This window comes from Seriola aureovittata, chromosome 7, assembly GCF_021018895.1.
Source record: "Seriola aureovittata isolate HTS-2021-v1 ecotype China chromosome 7, ASM2101889v1, whole genome shotgun sequence".
NCBI lineage: Eukaryota > Metazoa > Chordata > Actinopteri > Carangiformes > Carangidae > Seriola > Seriola aureovittata.
The window spans coordinates 8,426,921-8,448,368 of NC_079370.1; the positions used below are offsets into that span (position 1 = coordinate 8,426,921).

The 21,448-nt window shown below is 42.1% G+C and overlaps 1 protein-coding gene across 2 annotated transcripts; it reads right to left on the reverse strand.

Annotated features, from left to right (window-relative positions):
* Positions 1-2,571: 2,571 nt before the first annotated feature.
* stk40 (serine/threonine kinase 40) lies at positions 2,572-20,236 on the reverse strand. Of its 2 annotated transcripts, none has more exons than XM_056381048.1 (11): positions 20,029-20,236; positions 16,406-16,532; positions 15,521-15,606; positions 14,725-14,868; positions 13,429-13,653; positions 13,084-13,136; positions 9,019-9,134; positions 7,478-7,622; positions 6,885-7,004; positions 6,549-6,633; positions 2,572-6,299 (listed from the first exon to the last, which is right to left on the reverse strand). In XM_056381048.1, exons 2-11 carry the CDS (start codon positions 16,521-16,523, stop codon positions 6,081-6,083), a joined length of 1,311 nt encoding a protein of 436 aa, XP_056237023.1. In that variant the 5' UTR covers positions 16,524-16,532; positions 20,029-20,236; the 3' UTR covers positions 2,572-6,080. The 2 variants fall into 2 exon arrangements, with proteins under 2 accessions (XP_056237023.1, XP_056237024.1); XM_056381049.1 differs by having other exon boundaries at positions 6,236-6,371.
* Between the last annotated feature and the right edge of the window lie 1,212 nt (positions 20,237-21,448).

The following is a 21,448-nucleotide window of genomic DNA, read 5'->3' on the forward strand; positions in this document are numbered from 1 at the left end:
TCGTTTGTTTTATTGTCTCCAATGTAAGGATCATGTTAAGGTTATAGACCTTGAGCACTGAATTCAAAGTCACACAGTATTAGTTTGAGAACATCGCAGCATGTGACAGCAATTAACTGAACTGCAAAATAAATGAATAGGATAAAACGAAGATATTTGGACAATTAATACAGTTAACGTGTTTTGTGGTCATAGCTGCTCACTGTGCGGCTGATAGTACTATGTAATGGTGCTTGTTCATCCGTTTTATTATCTATTTCAACACTCAAATGTGAGGAGCGAGACAAAAACAAAGTAACTTAAAATAAAGTAAAGAAAAACCTTTAGCAGATGTTTTCCATCCTTGCTACTCATATGGGGACCTTATGCACATGTTTCAAGGTCTGTTACGTGGCCATGAAGGCTGGCCAGCAAAAATGAGAATTGAAGAAAATGGTAACGCTGCTAATCTCATCTTCTCCTCTCCTTTATGAGTCTTAAACGGTATCAGCTGGAAACAAGTGAAAATGCTTATTCAGCGATCTGTTCCTTCAAATAGGACACAGTATGCTGGATATTAGTTTTACAAATGTAGCTTTTCGTTCCGGTAGTACACTACTGTGAGCTGAGGGGTGCTCCTCAGAAGATGAACTGTTTCTACTTTGAGCACTAGTTTCCCTTCACAGGCCAGAATGTCAACTTTGCCTAAAAGTCATCTCATAATGTAACAGGAACACTCTCACTAAACTCACTGAGCACTTTAACACTCTCAAGGGAATAAACACTTTTGATTCTAATGATTATAATGAAAGCAGTTTCCTTTGAGGCTCTAAAAATAGTGTATCACTACTTTGCCACGTCCAACACTTTCATTTTGTGGAGTTTAATGGTCATTACAATCCCTAAGGGCCTTTGGAAATTAAATGTTTTTGCCACTGAGAACAGGAAGTTCTTTTCTTTTGCTTTGATTCTCAATTGAGACAGTAAGAAGAATATAAACAGTAGAAATTAGACGGTGCTAGACAATGTTTGATAATTAGCCAGCAGAGCCACATGTTCAGAAGCGGGAACTTCCACCGGCTACCACTGATGTTTAACGCTCTGAGGCATAGCATAGATCATCTGATTTCATGTGTCCTGTCTTAAGGCAGCTGTGAGAACATTGTTTGATGTTGTAAATAGTCATATATTTTGGTTTTTGTGTCCGAGAGGCCATATAAAGCCTATGCTGGCTACAGCACACAACACATATTCACATGCTCCGACAGACATTAACACCTGAAGATATAAAAGTAACTGTGCACTTAAATCAATTATTGCAAACACATTTTTAACAGTTAAATACACTGCTGCCAGTAAAGTACACACACAAACACACACACACACACACAGAACCATGACAATACTGTTACATACACACATCTGGAATTGTGGATTGTTTATCCGTTGTCATCCGTGTCCAGCTGGATAAATCCAGCCCTTTTCCAGTGAAACTGAATACGTAATGCTCTCTAAGGTAATTAAGCAAGAACATTGCATATGTCTTAACAATCGTTTGTTTGAAACACACATGGATCCAGGATGGACCTCCTCAAGACCAGCTGGTTGTAGTTTATGGTGACAAAGCATCAGTGGAACTTTGACCCTTGAGATTGCTGGACTTTTCTACTTAGCTTGACATGCTGGGAGAGGGGTGTAATGACCCAGAGGAGAGACCCAGTTGAGACACAGAAGGGTGGGAAAGGTTAGTCAGTATTAAATTATTCTTTTGACTGAGCCAGTGCAGCATTTTTGCCTTTGGTGGCTACTTATTGACTGAAACTGGTCTGTATGTAGTAGGCAAAAGATTTAACTTTGACGTCAGTGGGAGCCACTGGGCGCACTTAAATCACCCTAGTAAAATGTGGATGTACAGAAAACATGATACAGATGTATCTTTTTTTTTTTATAAAAAATTCTTCAGTGTTTCATAGTGACTGTTCATACAACATTTGCACATGCCATTATCACAGATTTAATCCAATGTCTGTCAGGTTTGCTTAAAATGAAATTTCCATGTGTATCTGTGTGTATTTTTTGGCAGGCTTGACATGATTTCTAATGGAATTAATGCCCTGCTGAAGAGGGGGGTGTGTGTTTGTGTTCAAAGGCCTGAGGTGATGTGGGGGAAATCAGGAGAGCAGCCCACAGGGTCCCGTGGTGCTGTCAGAGTCAGCAGGAGCCTTCCTGTTTGAGCACGTCTACCACGGTCTGGTCCAAAACCCGACTCACCGCAAGACTGAGGCGGTTTAGACGCACAGAGAGTCGATTATTCTATATTCTGTTCATTCTTAACACAGGTTTCACCCTCTGAAGCCTGAAGCACATGCAGATGGTTGGCACAGTAACTGAACATCTTCTGTAGATTGTATTGTCCACATCTGGTAGAGAAATATGTGGAAACCAACAAAGAAGAACATTCAGTATTGTGTCCTTAAAAAGTGCCAACATTAAATTCGCTCCTCCTAGTGCTCACTTTAGTTTCATTTTATAAGAAAGTGCTCCACCCGGTGGTAATGGAAGGAAGCACGAGAATACAAAGACATGACATAGTTGAATGTTTCCATATCAAAGTTTATTGCTGACATGCATGTAGAGATCTGATGAAGTAGAAAAATATGTTTTTTATACAAACGCGTTTTCATCTGTACAATTACGCAGTTTTCTGTATCTAGATGCCCATGTCCGACCAAGCAGCTTACAACACATTATCCCATTGGGTTTAAACTACACCACATTTCATATCCTACACTAAGTTTCCAGTTGAAACGGTCAGTAATATATTGATTATATACTGACGTCTTAATAACTTTGGAACCAGGGTGTGTGAAAAAAATAAAAAAAAAATAAAAAAATAAAATCATAAAGTCATTACTGATCTTTCTGAAAACTAATACTACTCATCCAATCGGGGAGTATATAATGTGGAATTCTCGCTCTGGATTTTAGCTTTTAGGACCCAAATGAGTAAATTATCTTCAGCTTCTGCATCCATTGCTCTGGCACACCTTGCAAGTTCAAAATCATGCAACAGTCACATGTTTTACACAGAGTTTAACCTCACACTATTTCCATGCTTTTCAGTCCACGTTGCAGTCTACCAATACGACTCTGTAAAAACAAACATTGAATGTGGTACAATCCACTAGCTAGAAAGTGAAACACTTTTTGATTAAGGGGGGGACAGATAATAACATCTACATCAAAGGTCTATTGAACCTCTAGTTACTAATCTGTAGTTGGGCATCATGGAAGATGGCATAAGACATTTCCACAGACGATCACTTAATGTCAGCATTCAGCAATGGCTACGGTGTTCACGAAACACCCTTTTCTGATGAACAACCTAGACTACTACAATACTGCTGTATACCCATGGAATTCACATTGAGTTGGGAGAAAGCCGATAAGTCTCTTTATATATTATTTTAGCCTCCGGATGTGGTGGTTGATGGCCAACGTGGCCTATAATGCACGTCAATCGGTATGTGTTGAAACAGAGTTGGTATCTCACTGGGTGGAACTACATACAATATGACTGGCGCAGTCAAGATGGTACATTATTTACATACTGACCAGAGAGTGCAGCCTTGACTGGGGGATATGGGGTAATGACAGGAAAAAAAAACAACCAAAAACACTACAAAAACCCTCCCGCGAATCAAGATAACGTGCGAGTATCATTTTGTATTCTGTAAAAAATAGAACTATGCAAAAGTCAGTCTCATTATTAGTGTAGCTTAAGTTGACCACAGACTTAGTGGCAAAATGGCAAGAAAATGATTCAGGAGTCCAAACAGGAGAAAAAACACAAAGATGCTACCTGTTATTAATGTGGCTGGAAGGATCAAAATGAGATTGTTAAAGTTGAGTCAATGTTGGAGCTAACAACACTTCTTAAAGCTGTGAGAGCAAAGAGATTTGGGGCCAGTTTCACTGACATAAGTTACACCCAGTTTTAGTCTAAGGAACTTTAAAGATTTTTTAATTTACAAAGAAGCTTTTTGCCTGAGTATGATCTATGTCTGTGAGACAAGCCCCAGTGTTTTTTGGGGGAGGGGGCAGGAGGAGGAGTCTACACTAGTGAATAAATAAATCAACATGAAATTACAAGAAAAAAGTAGACGGAAAGACATTTGAAAATATTCCAGAGCCTATGTTCATGCAATCAGATTGAATATAAATAGGAAGAAATCTAGAGAGCCTGAAGCAGGTACCAATACGCAAAGGCAAGTTGCTGTGTACAGATGCCTAACAGTCACTGGTTAGTAGCTTTGCCATGGTTTGAAGAAACACTTTGATAAAAGAGAAGAATGCACCAACAGCCAAGAAGACCCAGCAACTAAACTTAAACCCTATGAGTATATATTTTCATTTCTCTGTGAAATATTACAGTATCGATTACCAGCCACCAGCTAGTCTCTCATAGAGCCTATGAAATGAGATAATACAAGCATGTACAAGTTGAACTGGAGAGAGGGCTTCGGAATGGCAATAGATATGTGATATTTTCCAATCTTAAGAAAGCATTCATGACCACCGCTAAAACATTTTGTCAAGCCCCGTCTTCGCAAAGCCTGCTCTGGTTTTCACAGTGTCTGCCAATGAGGCAGGCCAGATAACAGAACACAAAGATTGGAGGATAGCTTAAAGGGTCTGTGACTGTCAGAGGTTAACAGCTCGACAGCTCCGCAGACTCTTATTACGCCTGGCCTGAAAAAACACACATACACACTCATGGATACTGCAGACATATCAAAGCACAGAATGACAGTTCACATTCATACTGAAAAACACTTGTCCCATGATCTGTCTTGATAAAGAGAAACAGGGAAGTTGGAATACCTGGAAGCCATTTGATTCTGAATGAGGCTGTGGGTACCAGTTTCCTTGGCTAAGAATAATTTTAAGACATGTTTTTTTGGCAATAGAAACATGACAGTGCCTGATCTTCACTATAATGGCACTGAGGAAGCGTTACCATCAATATACCTTGGCATGGAGGATCCAACAGTTATTCCCATTCAGTTCTTGGCATTGTGACTTCCAGGTACCTCACACTAGCTGCCTAGATGCTAAAAATAGATTTCCACAGGGGTGAGCAAAAGCAGGAGACAATGCATTCTGTGAATATCAAAGGATGCTTGTACTTTGATATTCAATATCTTCAAAGCAAAGGTAGGGATAAAATGCTACTTATTGTGGTAAATATGATAAAAAGCTTATTCAGATTTTTCGAAACCACTGAAAAGGTTTCAAAGCATTATCACTGACAGAAAACATTAATGCTTTATGTCACTGGTGGCATCAAGACTCCTTTGTTACAATCCCTTGTCTCAGAACAGTGAGCATGGTTTACCAACAGAGAAGAGAGACAGAGAGGTAGATTGATTTGAAGTCAGAGTTACAGACAGGAGCGGTCTGGATCACTTTTGATACAGGAAAACAGAGAGGAAGAGAAGGGAGTGAGAGGAGGAGGGTGGAATGAAGGTAAAGAGAGGTGACGGCTGTGATCAGGTGATCTTACTTGAGGCAATACCATTAACCACTGGGAAGAGAAAGGGTTGCTACATGATTCTGGTCCTGTATTGCTCAGGGGATCCAGAGTTGATGGGTAAAGTGTTACAGTAGGGGGATCTCAAAGAAGGAGGAGGAATATGGGGTTAAATAGTCTCTTCAGCACTCGAGGCAGAGCCTCGTGTTAGCCCCATATGTGACTGTGCCATCAGGTTTATTGCACAGTGAGATCTGACTGTGGGTGACCTGAGGGCAAAGAACCTTTGGTTCAGATCTTCCTCCAGGCCTCTCCATATTTCACTAGAGGATCCAGATATGAGGAGTGAAGTTCTGGGTTGGCAGTTTGTTCTAGTGCCCTCCTCGTGACTGCTCCACCTAGCTTGCCCAAAGCCAACCTACGAATTGGGCCATCTATACCTTCGTTCAGGCTCGGCCCCATGTATGCAAGTTCAGCTTCGGGACATATCCTCCTCCATCCTCTCTGGACTCTGCAGGTCTCCTTACTCCCTGGGGAGACCAGAGAGGCTGGGAAAGGTGGTTGGGAACTACTTCCGGAGGAAACGTTGTGCCAGAATGGCAGCATCTAGTGGGCTGACAGGCTGAGCGTCATGGCCGAGACGCCTTACAGGTGGGATGTTGCCAAACTGGCGCTTGGTGAGAAAGCTCTTAGCCTCATGAATAGTGTTCTTTTCTTCAGCCAACAGGAGCTGCTGGCGCATGTAGTTCTCAAACTCATACTGTGAAGACTCTTCTATCACCTTGGCCTGAGGGAAGACAATGTATTCTGTTCATTGTTCTGCAGCATCTGGGATGAATGAAATTTACTCCTAGTGTATCTGAGAATGTAAACAGTAAAACCAAATGAAAATTTCCATTGTTACATATAATTGTACTTTGCTATTATCAAGTGTGAATTCTGTATCTTAAGTACATCTATTTTAGCCCCTACGGATTAATTCGACAGGTTCCATATTCAGACCTGTGAATGTGGAATGTGTAATTTAATAATTTACCTCTTGCAGATGTTCTGGGTGATTGATCTGGTCATCAATATCTGGCACCACCTGCAGAGGGCCACTCAACGATGAAACAGTTTGCCTGAGATTAGGAAAGGATGATGATTAACACTGATCACTGAGCTGTTGGCCAACAGCAACATACTTGTATGTGCACAGAATTCAAGAGCCTACGAAATCAAATTATAAACACAAAGCCAACCAGCAGAAACTGATTGCAGCTAGTAGTAGAAATTTCACAATCCATTTGTTATTCATTACAATTATTTCTAAACTCTTCAAAAATAAAGACGACAATATTCTTTTCTAAAAGCCAGCAGGGGGCGCAATTACCATGAGGCAATGATGGCACTAAGCGACTCCAGCACCTCTCCTGCAGTCAGCCTCTGCTGAGGGTCCAGCACCAACAGCTTTCGGATTAGGCACACTGTGTTCTCTGACACGCGACCATCCCTGGGAGGAGGTGGAGGGAACAGGAAAGGACAGTTTTATTAGTAAAATGTGACTACTGTAAGTCACAAGGCTTTAACGCCATTAGAAAGATTATACGACCGTTGTTTTAGGTCCAAACTGAACATGAAAATGTGATTATTTCTCAGTAAATATTTTGCATTAAAAGATATTTTTCAGATATATTTTTTATTGTGTTGTAGTGAAGATCTATACAGCCTGTTTTGATGTGATTCATTTCGCTTGAGGGGGAAATCTTGAGGCGGGAAAACTCCCTGTTAGTATAACAGCAGTTACAGTTAATTTCATTCTGTGTTGCAGAAATATGGAAGGATGAATAGAGAATAAATTATTGTTTGTTTAGTGATAAATAAACAGCACACACATACCATTTACTATGGTATGACTGTTGTGAGAGCTAATTGTATTGTTTTGAATACTTCACCAAATGTCACATGGACAGGACAAGTACTCACTCTGGAATAGAGTACTCGGCAGCCTTGATCTTGCGGAAGAGCTCTTGAGGTATGCTGTCATAAAAGGGGAACTGGCCATACAACATGGTGAACAGTACCACACCAAGAGCCCACATGTCACTGGGTTTACCACGATATGGCCGACCTGGAGACAGGAAAGAGCAGATCAGGATTTGTGTTTGATATCAAAACATGTTGCTATTTTGAAGTGAATAAGCATCTAAGCAATAGAGGTTGAAATCAACTATTTGTTCAGTGCAATGCCCTGTGTTACTCAGGGGTGATCAACCTTTTAACAAGTTCAATTCCTGTCAAGTTACAAGGTCTAATGATTAACGAGATGAGCAAACACAAACACAAGCAATGACTCCATTATTTTTCCTAGAAATTTCCCACACACTGCTGACTTTTGAAATGGGAGAACTGCTTTTATAATTAACCCTGAGCTGTGGATCACTGATGAATAAACTGGAACTGGTGAGGGTGGAGCATCATGGCTGTGCATGACCATAGGCAGTGTTGTTACAGCCAGGCAGGCAGCAGCAACAGCAGCAGGCAATTATGTTAAAGCTTGTGACACACACACACACACACACACACACACACACACACACACACACACACACACACACACACACACGGGATGGGAGGGGAAGGGGATAGATGGGAGTAGTTTCCCTTCAGTGAGTCATCAGTGTGTGAGTCACTGAAGCTCTGTTTAATTGTGTGCCTGTCACGTTATGCTGATATACACGCCCCGGTTTTATCTACAGTTTGAGTGGCTGGAGGTGAGCGATTTTTGTTATTCTCAATCTTGTCCACTGTCCAGGATGTTGCTCTGGAAATAAGTGAAAATGGATAAAACTGGGGGTCTACCACAGAAGTGCATGCTCAAGCATCAACATGACTGGTGTGTAATGCTCTGATTTGCACATTTGCTTTGACAAATGAGCATTGTGAGGCTGAACAATAAAAATGGATTTCTGCTTTTTTTCAGACAGAGTGTTTCACACAAAGAGGAAAGTAGCCTCCTCTGCAGACACATACCATGAGAAAATGCAACATCACCATGATAACACAAACAAAGACAGAAAGAGAAAAGCTATTCCTGGCTTTTGTCAGTCCGAGATTGCAACATAACCTCTTTCTTGTTGCCTAATAACCGGAAAATCAAACACAAGACTGACTGCTTAACGTTATGCAATGGCCTACAAAAGAATCCAAGGATCCCATCTGGACACATACCAACATGGGTCACTTGTCTAATTACAATGTTGTGTCATTCTGGGAAATACATACAACAATTTTGTTTCACTATTTCACTTAGCAAATCTAATGCCGTGAGGAAGGTTTTCACACCTGTACACAGATGGTCAATTGCTGCAAAAATAAGGTGCGACTGTTGGATTGCCAGTTTTTGAAAGTGACAAAAACTGGGTGATGCACACCCGTCAGGGCTAAATGTCAGAAACCAGATTTTCAGCACTATTCAGACTGTTTGAAAAGCACCTTGTTTGTTGTCCTTTGTTTTTTTCACTTACCACTTAATACATCAGGGCTGATGTAGGCCGGACTTCCTCTCTGGTCTTTCAGCAGGTCGTCCTCGCTCACCAGGTGTTTTCCCAGGCAGAAGTTGGTAATAGTGATTCGGTGAGTCCTGTAAGCACACATGCACACAGACCTGATCAATACCTAATATTACACCAGGAATCTTTTCTTTTTTTTTTTAAAAATCAAATAATGACAAGTATTTCCAGTTCTCATAAACACGGCCCCCTCTGGATTCGCTACTTAACATAATGAAACAATAGAAGATACTAGCAAAACAGTCTTACTCGTCATAACAAAATGTAAGTTCAGAATGTGAAACACTGCACTCACAGCCCAAAGCGCGAAGTAAACACAGCCCAATAGATACAGGGAGAACTTGCTAGCATGCCATGTTGTTTTAATAATCTCACGGTTCACTTGGCCTTAAAAATACATCAGTATCTCATGACTGCCAGATACAAAACAGAGCATGCACACCCAGTCTCATTAGAAAAAAAAAAGTCTCCCATGTCCTTATGTTATATTTTCATTAAAATTCATTTGATTCAACACAAAATTCTTAATCTAAGATTGTGCAAAAGTGGTTGCAACATAGGAAGATGTCTTGCATATTTTGTAAATGTATAAAATACAAAATTTGCCTAAGTATAGAACTGATTTTAAAATAGCATTTGTTCTTCAAGTATGGACCTCTCTTGCAGCATGACATCCATGGGCTAAAGATTACTGTGTTTTTAAAATGAGGGCCTTTAAACTCGAAAGCACTGTGCATTACAAATTTATTGTAGATGAATTTCTCTAAAATGCACTTCGCGTTCTGATCTCCTCCTGTGTTCTTGTTTTTGTACCTTCCTATAAAAACACTATGTAAGCTCTAATGCTCTCCATAAAGTGAGTTTATTATCACCAACATCATAGTTTTAGCTTTTGAGATTAAGACCACTCCAGACAAACTGGCGCTTCAAAGTCTGAGGAGACCCAAATGCTGTTACCAGCAATGTTTGATTAATCTGGTTTCTGTGGAAACAATGTCGCACTATAAAATTTTTCTCTGAGTCATCAAGGTAAAATTGCTTGTGGCAGAGAGAAACCTAACAGTATTAAAGCTGAAGGACTATGGACTGTTCTACATCACTGTGTTCTTTTAGAAGAGAGAAAAAAAAAAAAAAAGCCGCACTTTGACAAACATATGAGTCAACCTGTGGCTTGGGATAATTGTCCCGATGACTAAGCCTGCATGGTGATGGGCTGGCAGACGAATATATAAAGCTCAAGAAGATTTAAAATATGTACACAAACGCACAACTTTGAGAGCACCCACACAATCACTCCCATGCTAAACATGCACGCATGAAAACACACTCAAAAGACCAAACGCACCCAAAAGCAGCCATGGTCTAGAGCCTGGGTCCTCTCTGGATCACGCTTCTCACCCGCATCCGCTTTCTAAAAAGCCTGAGGTCAACAGCTTCCCCTATTCTCTCTCACTTTCACACCCTGCTCCATCACACACACACACACACACACACACACACACAGCTCCCATTACGGCGTCTGGAGCCAATTCCTGTCAAACACTCAATTTTCAACCAAATGCTCCAATCTCAATCGTCCCATAGAACATTCAGTCCACATAATTTCCAGCTACTTATGTGATTCAGCCGCTTCAACAGCTTTTGTGATCCAAGTCTCTCTAACCATATAGTGGCCTTGTGATCTGAAAAAGGATGGGCCAGAGAAACAGAGCGTGATGCTTCAAGGACCCTCAAGAATAAAAGCTTCCTTTATAGAGGAGTCTGTCCTTTTGTCTGTGTGCATCACGACCCAGGTTTCTATTCTTGCACCGGAGATTGGGTAAATTAAATTGCATGTTTGCCTCGTGAGGCAATGGTCCCTGGGGACTGAAGAGAGACCACACCATCTCTGCTTCCTGGTCACGTGACCCCGGGTAAGTCAGGAAACCAGAAACCCAATGCCCCAATGATTTCTCCTCCCTCCCCACAACGTTTTGCTGAAAATACACCAGCTGACGAGAAAGGAGGTTAAACGCAGGGCAACCTCTACAGAGACCAGAAAAAAACATTTCTCAGAACTGATCATTTGGAGGGTTTTATTAATACCCAAGCTTTATCGTAGCATTGTGCTCATTTTTAAGGTATATATTATTGCATCATGGTTACTGCTTGACTTATACCATTAGACAAGCAAGTGGTGGTAATCCATCCCTCAGACAAAAAAGGCAATTTGCTGATATAAACAGACAGCACACTGGAAAAAAAAACCCAAAACAAAACAGAATTAAAAAAATAAAATCACCTTGCTGTGGTGTATGTCTATGGATGGCTATGTCAGCTTAGAAATACAGCAAAAGCTGTGACATACATCGTCAATGACCCTGCAGATTGATTTATGACATCCTGCTTTCATAAGAGCTGGCTCTGCAAGAGGAAATCGCATTATTCTTGCATAAACTGCTGAGCTTGTTGATGGCATCGGTGCATTTCCCAGAGTGATGACGAGCAGTTAGGAAAGGGGATTTTGGGGATTGGTCTACCTCTAAATTGACCATGTCTTTCCCATACTGACTGTACATTCATACACAAACAGGGTGGAGTGTCAGAGGAAACATGCAAGCAAGCAAAGTATGATGCATAAAGGAGGAGGGAAAAGTGAAAAGCAAAAAGGGGATATGACAAACGGGACAAAACAAAGACCACAGAGGCAGGAAAGGGATTTGGTTGTAAAAGAAAATAGAGAAAAAGCAGAGTAGAGGGTAAATAAATGATGACTGTGTGTGTGTGTGTGTGTGTGTGTGTGTGTGTGTGTGTGTGTGTGTGTGTGTGTGTGTGTGTGTGTGTGTGTGTGTGTGACGTGCATTGCGGTGTGAGTCAGCTCTGAGCTATGGGGCCTTTGGCAGGCCTCTCCTTTGTCTCCAGCTGGGACGGAGTGTTCTGCCTGTCTGCTGCTGCTCTCCCCACCACCCTCTTCCCCTGGCCAAAACACTCTCCTGTTTCATCACCACAACTACTACTACTGCTGCTGCTGCTGCTGCAGGTGGTGGTGGGGGCAATGGGCACTGGTGACTGAGATGAAGATTGTGTCTGTGGTAAAAACATATGACATCTCTATCCATTTTCTCGTACATGATCTGCATGTCCGAGTATGTTCTTAGTCTGTGGGACAACGCTATGATTACACTCACTTGTGTGTGATGTAAGCATGAGATGTTTGGATGTGAAGGTGTGTGTAAGCAGATGTGTTAATCATCCTTCCAAATGAAAATGAAAAGACTGGTGTTGTGGGATTATTATGAGAGTCGCCAGGAATGAGTGTGCAGACCTCTGCTGTTCAGTGGAAACCTTCCTAAGGATTGATGCAAAATCTGTCAATTTATCCAAACTTGGACAAATCAATATTAAAAAATCAAATAGCGGATAAAATAGTAGTACTCTCAACATGAGAAAGACAGGCTTTCACCTCCTGAATACACGCAAACCATCTCTCTCTCGGCATGTAGAGTGTTTGGACAGGGCTTTACAGATGAGTAGTTTTCCATTCTGCAAGGCCTATCTGAACTGCAGCACTCTGTGACCTGAGGTGCACTCAACAGGGTCCTGCATGCTATTTAACATTACTCGCGCCCCCCAAGACCCCAAAAACTCTCCCACTGAGAACAAAGCAGTGGCATATTCTTTGCCCTCTTTTGCATCGGAATCCAGTTCACCTTTTGCTTCCAAAAATCCAGCCATGGGGAATGAATCACCGGTTTCAACTCAACACACAGGCACGGACCCAGAGTCAGGCACAAGAGAGTTAGGCTTTAGGTTGCTGCGACTGATCTCACTCTTGGTCTGAGAATGTGACCCCTGCTTGAGTTTAAAGCCAAATGCACATTGGATATGGGCTGCTGGGGCCTGCTGAGGCTTCTCGCACACGTGAGCGGACACAGAATGACTTACTGGCAGGCTAAAATGACATGACCCGGTTTAATGAGAGAAGGTTTTAGCCAGCTAGCTGAGTGACAAGGCAGAGAGAGTGAATGAGCTATATCTTACCGTTTGTTCAGCACCATATTTCCCAGCTTGAGGTCTCTGTGCACAATGTTTTTCTGCAGGCAGGAAAGAGAGAAGGAAAAAAATGTTTGGTTGTATTGTTTTTAGTGAATCATTGGTATCAAAAACAATCAGTTTGTTTCTGGGAGTGGCACACGAACAGGGGAAATGAGTAATCAGAAAGGATGTGCTACCAGTAAACAATAACAAAACAATTTCTCCTGCAATTTGACAATAACATTGTAGTATACAAGCTTTCTTCATTGATGAAAATGGAAAGCTAAGCATTCATGGTTCGTTGGATAGTATGATCTTGAAGTAGGGTACATAACACTAACCTAGACTCACCTTATGAAGGGCCTCCACCACACGCACCACATCATAGAAGATGACGATAGCCTCACGCTCGCTCAGTCGCTTCTCCTTTATGACATAATGCTGAAGGTTTATTAGATCTGCTGTCTTGTCGCTGAAGTCATGAGCACATAGGCAGTCAAGCACGAGACAGATCCGCTTCTTCATCTTGCGCACTTTGTTGGCCTCCATGTCCTCCACTATTTCGTAGGCTCGATCCTGGGGAACAACAACAAAAGAGAAATGTGAGAAATGATCTTCAGTTCAGGAAGGCACTTCTATTTGCAAGTGGACATAGTTGTTGATGTATTTCAGAAGCACTTTACACCAGTGTCCAATCAATATAAGTCGAGGCATCCATGAATGCATCAAACTGAATGGATTCCTGTACTGTACAGGCTGATCAAGCTGATTCATTCAGCTTAGAAGGACATAGACTGAAGAAGGGCAGAGGCTATCAATCAGCAGGCTGCATGTAGCCGATGTGAATAAGACACTTCCGCTCCTCCACACCGGGTGGTGGAGGACGAATAACAAAGGTCATTCCTCTTCTTCCAACTCCAGTCTTAGCAGAGTCACCACTTCTTATTGATTTCTGTATCAGGTTTTTTTTTTTTTAGATGCAGTCAGCACCTCTGAAAGTGTACATTATTAACTGGTTCTCTCACAGTGGAGATGCACTATAAAAATCCAATCAATATTGCAGACCTAAATGAATCAGAGTGCATGGCTCAATGCTGCTATTCTGAGAACACCGGCAGAGCGGAACAGACAGGATGTGAAAGAGAGACAAAGAAGGAAAACAGAAAGAGGGAGAGAGAAGGCAGATGGAACAATAACAAAGTTAGAGGAGGAGGCAGACGGGAAGACAGGTGAGGGAGGGGAGGCTCATTGTGAATGGATGGGGCTGTGAATAGAAAACGACTGCAGATAAATGTGGCTATTAATGGTACTCCCACTTCTCTATTGAAACAAGCCTGATAAGGAAAATACATGCAGCTGGCTGGACTAATGGCAAGCTTACCTCTGCTATTACAGAGCTGAAAAGAACATGCTGCTTCTTGTACTTACATGGTGACACCATATTATAAACCGAAATGAACAGATACTTCTCCATGGTGATGTTGGTGTATTTATCAGTCTGAAATATGCAGAATGCTCGCCCACACAGTGCCGAGTGATACACCATAAAATATAAAAAACAATTTTGTGCCCATGAAATTAATGATTTGACCGATTATATACAAAGCACCTATCTTAATTGCCAAATATGTGCAGGTCTTAATCTACCTGGAAGAGGCCGTGGTGGTGGACGACCCCATCCTGGTTGTGCAGTAAAGAAAGGAGGGAGTACTCTGTGTGCAGCAGCATCTTCCCCTGCCTCTCCTCCTGAGTCTCGCCTGCAGAGTCCACTCGCTCCTCCAGTGTCAGGATCTGCCGTAATCACACAGGAGAACAGAGCAAACATTAGAGGTCACAAGACAAGAACTCATACAGGATCAGACAGTGGAAAGAGAGCCTTAACCATTTAGTATGCAGCTAATCTTCAGTCCTGACTCTAAATCTTTTAATGAATTAAGCCACGACATTAAGTTATATCTACTTAGTATTTAACAAGACGTTAAAATCTGTGGAATGGAGATAGCAAAGAGGGACTGCAGCTTTGAAATAGTGGCTCATATATTAATGTGAAGTACACAAGTTGTGCAGCAGACATTGAGGCGCTGTAGCCATGGGTATGAGGGGAGGGTCACGAACCGATTCACTATGTGGTCATGGGGGTTAAAAGTTGACATTCCAGGTGGGGCGTTACCTTCCTCCCTTCCTTGTGCCCCCACCTTTTCTACTAGCCTTCCCTTGTCTAACAGACATCGGATAGCCCCTATAAACAGATTGCCCAGCTGAGGTTTTGTTGTTTGCGTCACACTGAAAGAGGGGGCCATAAAGTGAACACCACCAAAGCAGGGTCAAAGGTTCAGGTGTCTGCTGGAACATCATAGCTTTGTTTTTAAAGATATGCTCAGGTTTTTATTCATATCTATGTTTAACTCACTGTGTTTGTGTAAGAGAGAAATATAAGACTTACTTTGAGCTGATAGAAGTCATCTGTGCCGTCCTTTCTGGCCAGACATTGCACTATGCTGGGCACTGGTGAGTTGCCCAAGCGAGGCCCTGCAAGAAAAAGAAAAGGAACAGCTGCATGACCAAAAGGCAGGCTACATGCCAGAGTGTGTGCTCTCACTGCAACTCATTAAAGGCTGCATGTGCATGTACCCATTAACACCCCTGGTGTAATGTTTTCTTTGGCACTCTGCATTGCAAATAGTGGAGGAGTTGTGTAGTAGAAAACATAAAAGACGGAGCATGGGAGAGAAATACATTTTCCAGAGGGAGGAAATAACCCTGTTCCAGCACAGACTCAGACCTTTCTGGCCGATGTCATGGGGATCAGCAAAATTCTTCGCATTCTTGTCCCAGGCGTGCATATACACAGAGACACCCCACGACTCTCACACATACACTCACAACTAGCTACCATTCACTTATTTCCTGCACACATGTAACAGCTACACATTCACAAAGAATGCACACTAGATGCAATCTCAGCCACACAGGCTACTATTTCTATACTATTGGGGCTTGACTCTTTCTCAAATTAAATCGAAGGCAACTGGACTTATATTTGTCTGTGGAAGACGTTTCGCCTCTTATCCAAGCGGCTTCATCAGTTCTTATGTATTGGTCTCTCTAGTCCGCACCAGTCTGACCACGAAAGTGGAGTAGGACCCAGGTATTTAACCTCTTGTGGGTGGGTCTACCAAAGTACCTGTGAAAGTACTGGTTTCACCTGACCGTTGTTGTGGTCTCATGTGGACGACCGTCGTTAGGGTCAGGTGACCCTGTTGTTATCCCGTGTGAACGACAGTCGTTAGGGTATTGGGGCTTGAGAAAATACTAATAGCTTCCTCACCAAGGATGAAGGGGCCGGCTCTCTTGGCGTTACTGCCGGATATCCCAGGACATTGCAGCTTGCTGGCCCTGCCTGATGTCTCTCCAGCCCCCCTCTCCGACGAGCGCCGCTTGGACATACTGGAGCTCTATGGGAGAATAAATCAGATTAGTACACAGGATAAAGATAGTCAAGTTAAAGGGTAAGTGCATACATGTGACAGCCAGGAAGCAAACTCTCAGCTGATGACAAATATAACTTGGTAATTTGTAACCAAACAATGGTTTTATAAATAGCCTATTTAAAAATAAAGACTTCACCCTGGGCTTAGGCAGTAGTCCTACAGTCTGGTAGAGAGTACACTGATTAGTGAACAGAAGTGAAAGGAGGTAAACTTCAGGGCAGCTCCTCCCAGACTATTTTAAATATCCCTCCCACACATTTACCAACACCTCAGTGTGAATGTGAGGCCATTACGGCTCCATTCAGAGTGATGGCTGCTGGCGTCAAGGGTAACACCTCAGATTCAATCTCCCCAACAGAAATGCGAATGTGCCACAATCTGCTATTTAAATGGTAAACGCTTCCTCATAATTGCATTGCACAAACACACAAATTCTTTAAACAGAGGCTTTTTTAAAAATTTACATCTCAGCACTGAACCACATTTCCATCTTTTGCTTTTCCTGCTGCAGTGGACAGAGGTTTCGAAAATCCTTCCGCTCTTAATCTGCACGTTTTATCTCAAAATCTGTACAGCCAGCTTATCTGTGCAGACCTTCCTCTGAAAGGACATGCATGTTCGAACAAGGCTGAAACAAAAAAAAAATAAATAAGCCAAGCCCTGACATTATGATAAGGAACTAGATTCACATGCCAGAAGAACCAGTGACACAGTGTGACACATCATCATTACACAAACTACTTTAACTGCCACAGCAGATCTACCTCCCAGAATTCAGAGAGCAAGAGGTATGCTTTGTTTACTGATACTGAGTTCCTATGTGATGAAACCTCATTTGTTTCTCGTAACAGGGAAGTAGTGCCTTACACTGAGAGGAATGATTCATCCTACAGTCATTCTGAGTTTCCATTGGTCAGAAATGCTTAAGTTGTCCAGGTGATAACGCTGATAAGAGCGAAATGTGCTCCCAAGCCTCTGACATGTACACCATGTCAACTGAAGAAAAAAATAAAATAAAATACCTCATGGAACTTAGGTCCACAAGAAAGACAACACAAAGTGACATATCTGTTGTAAAAATGTCACTGACTGATAGCAGCAGTGTGCATATTTCAGCAAACTACACAACAGAAGTGACTCAGACCAATAAAATCCAAAGCACCTCATAAACTGAGAACTAGCGAACGAATAGAGGGCTGACAAATGCCAAAAAAACATAATACATAACTAGTCTTGCAAGTGAAACAAACTAGAGAAAATTTGTTTTTCTAATGAATTAAACCATCTTCCTGTTTCAAAACTAATCGTGTGCCACTCGCCAGTTGGCGTTTTTGGGCAGAGAGGAGGCAGGACAGTTGGCAGTCAGTATGGGCTGGTATGAATTCTCACTTCCATGAGGCTTTTTGTGATCCCAGACAGCAGACAGTGTCATCATCATGTCTCTCGCCCATCTGTCTCTATCTCCACTAGTCATCACCCACTGAGTCTGATGAGCTGAGGTTTTCTGAGAGCATTTATGGCACAAGCCAGAGTGACACCAAGTCATGCTGCCAATAGTAAGAGAGCATCTTTCTCTAGAGCACGCAAACCAGGGGATAATCAGCTACTGCAATTCATGAGGTTCCTGGGCAGGAAATTATTTAAAGTTTTTTCATCCAGTGGCCAAAATGGCTGGCAGAATAAACAATGTACATACTGCTTCTAGTATTGCCAGATAAATGTGTTTTCAATTGTTGTCTGAGTTCAAGAAAGACTGCTGGATTGAGTAAAATAAGCAGAAGAAACAAAACAGGTCTTCCATTTATGGCCATTTCCCAAATTTTTAACAAGGTTATCTGTGATTGCACCTTACATGCATTTCCTTTCTCTGCAGCCATATAGTCAGAGTTTAAAAATGTATACTAATCTATGCACCTTGGACTTATAGCACTAAACTGACTCATGGACAGAAACTGCTACACAATACACAGCAAATGGGCCCAAGGCTATTCATCTACCCACTAAACACCAGCTGAAGTGCTGTGGAGCCAACCCCCAACACATCTAAAAAGCAAAGGTCAATGCAACCAACTAATGCACACTGACCTAAATGACATCAGTGCAATGACAGCACACAGCTATCCTTTTTTGACACTGCTATGCCTCTCTGCACAGCCAGTGATCTGGCAAGCAAGACTGCCTCTAACTGCCTCTGACTGTACCAGAGGGAGGACAAGAACAGATACAGCCTCTGAATCATATCACACAAAAGGAGGAGAGACACGCTGCCGGTGCCCACGGGAAATGTGGGCTCCTTAAATAGTATCAGAACAAAACAACCACGTAGGTGTCTCAAGATCCACCCACCAAGACTCCAAGCCACTTGTCTGGCTCTGCAAGAACAACTTAATTGCAAAATCAAGGTAGTATCAAGGTGGACAAAAAAGCAAAAAGACACTAGAGCAGATTGTAAACATATCAGTGGATTACAAAGTAAAGCCAGTGAGATGGTATGATCCAAATCAATAAATCCACAAATAGATCGGACATAAAAGTCAGCGCAAAGAGGTAAAGCAACTCGAAGGTCATACAAGCTTGAATCCTGCTGCTTGACTGAAATGTCAATCAATCATGTAAGCTCATACACACCGTCCTACCTATAACTGCAGCTGTTGACTATTACAATAACGACGCCCTTGACCGAACAACAAGGCTGTGGACACAAGGTCACACTGTAGATCACTTGACGAAAGTAATTACAAATGCACAGAGACTGTCACACAGTGTTTGGTGCCATTTTGCGACCACAAGGTCTGGACACCGCTCAGTTCTGGCAGCGAGCACTGTAAACGAGACGAGTCGTAGAGTAAAACGCTGACGTTATGCCTTTTAACTTGTGCAAAACCACTCGACGAGCTACTAATAACTCGACTAAGCAGGTGCTAATGTGATTTGCCCACAACAATTACTATTTGATCGCCCTGAGACGTTTTAAAACACACATTAAACCTCTTTACCCGGCGTGCGTTAATGTAGGCAACGTCTGATCGAGGTGCTTATTTAAATAAACACAAACGTTCACATTTGTGTTTTTTCACGATGTACATTAACGCAGGGTAACAAAACTAAGCTTGAGTGCACATACAAACTTAGTACGACAACAAAGCTCACTGAATTCCTCGGCTAAAGACACTGCCACAGCTTCAGGCACACCGGCCACACAAAGGGACACACAACACAACAAGGAGTTGGGCTTTCGGTGCAAACTACAGAGAGCAGTCCTTAGCTAGGTTACGACAACTTTAACGTCTATCTTCATGTGCCAGATAGTTTATGTTATGACCACTGGCGAGCTGCGTTAGGTAAGGCAAGGCTGGAGGCTACAGAGCAGCCGTGAGGCCATTTAAACAAAGTAGGCAATATTACAGCTGGCTAGCCGTGCCAGAAAGCTAGATAGCAACGTAGTCGCCACCGCGCTTACCTCGAGCCGAAACCGCCGGGTAAAGTCTGCGTTGTCTCCTTACAACATGGACATTTCTTGGGTAAACGCTATGGTGGATATGCGGAGGTTCTCGCTTAAACAAGGGAGACCACAGAGGGTTGGTTTCGGGTTGTTTAGCCTCTGTTACCGAAATGAGCAATTAAGGATAAGCCTCCGCTCTTCGCTGATCGCATCTTTCCACAGCGACAGCGCCACCTGACAACGGAAATGACGCACACACTTATTTGATTGACAGCTGCGATCGGCCAATGACAACACCTGTCTGCCTTTTCCAAGTAAATGGCTGCGCACTGATGATGAAATTCTTTGGACAACAAAAGTTGCTTAATGAAACAACATTACATCATAGCTGTCTGTGCGGGAAATATGTAACACATACAATAAAGTTTATTGTGTTTGTAAATGTCAGCGTGGAAATATAATATCATAATAGCATAGTTGGTTTGTTACTTATTATGCCATGTGCATACAATTACCCATCCCACATAAGGGTAAGGACTTTACTGGTCAGAAAAGAAAATAACTTTTGCATTTACATTACATTATATTGAAAAAAAAGTATTTCTTCTTTCTTTAGCTCCACAGATTAAATCTACCACAAAGCTTCCTCAAACACAAGTTTTTTTTTATAATCATCCAACCAGAATATGTCATCAGAAATGAAAAAACTTCTACTAGAAAGTATAGCTAATTTATATATGAAGAGCAGTATAACATTACATGGAGGTGTCCTCTATATCACCTAAGTGAAGGCTTTTCTGTTCAGGGAATCCATTAAATTGACCTGTTTCTAGTTAATGGTATTGTATACATAGAGAGAGCTGACTGTTAATATTCTTGCTTTATACTGGCCTCTACACTGTGGTTGTTTTTAATGAGACACATATTGCACCTCATTTAGGTTAACCATATGACTCAGTGAAACTGTGTATCACTGAGGCAATCGGTACTTCACCTGATAAATGCTTACAATTTTCAACATTTGAAACTTGAAATTGCAATTTGTCAGGTTGTTATTGCTAACACAACCACCAATTCAGCTCAGTAAAAAGTAAATTCCTTACTCATTTACTCAGCAAGTATAGTTTTGAATGACATCAACATTTAGTAAAGCCCACTTGTGTTCTCAATTTAGACTACCGGATTAACCTTAAATTCCACCCACAGCTACCAGTTTCAAACCAGTGGGCAGGTGTGACAGACGCAGAGGCTAAATGGCAGAGGGTTATTCAAGTTGCACTAGTCTTCCTGCCTTGACTCAGCAGAGCATATGCCCCCGGCCACATGAAACATTTGTCAGCCTGCGGCTTTACAGTGTCCTGCCCACAGTTTTTAAAGGGGAAACTGAATCATAACTCAAAATGCGGGGTCTGTGAGAGAAACATGTTTCAGAGGCTCT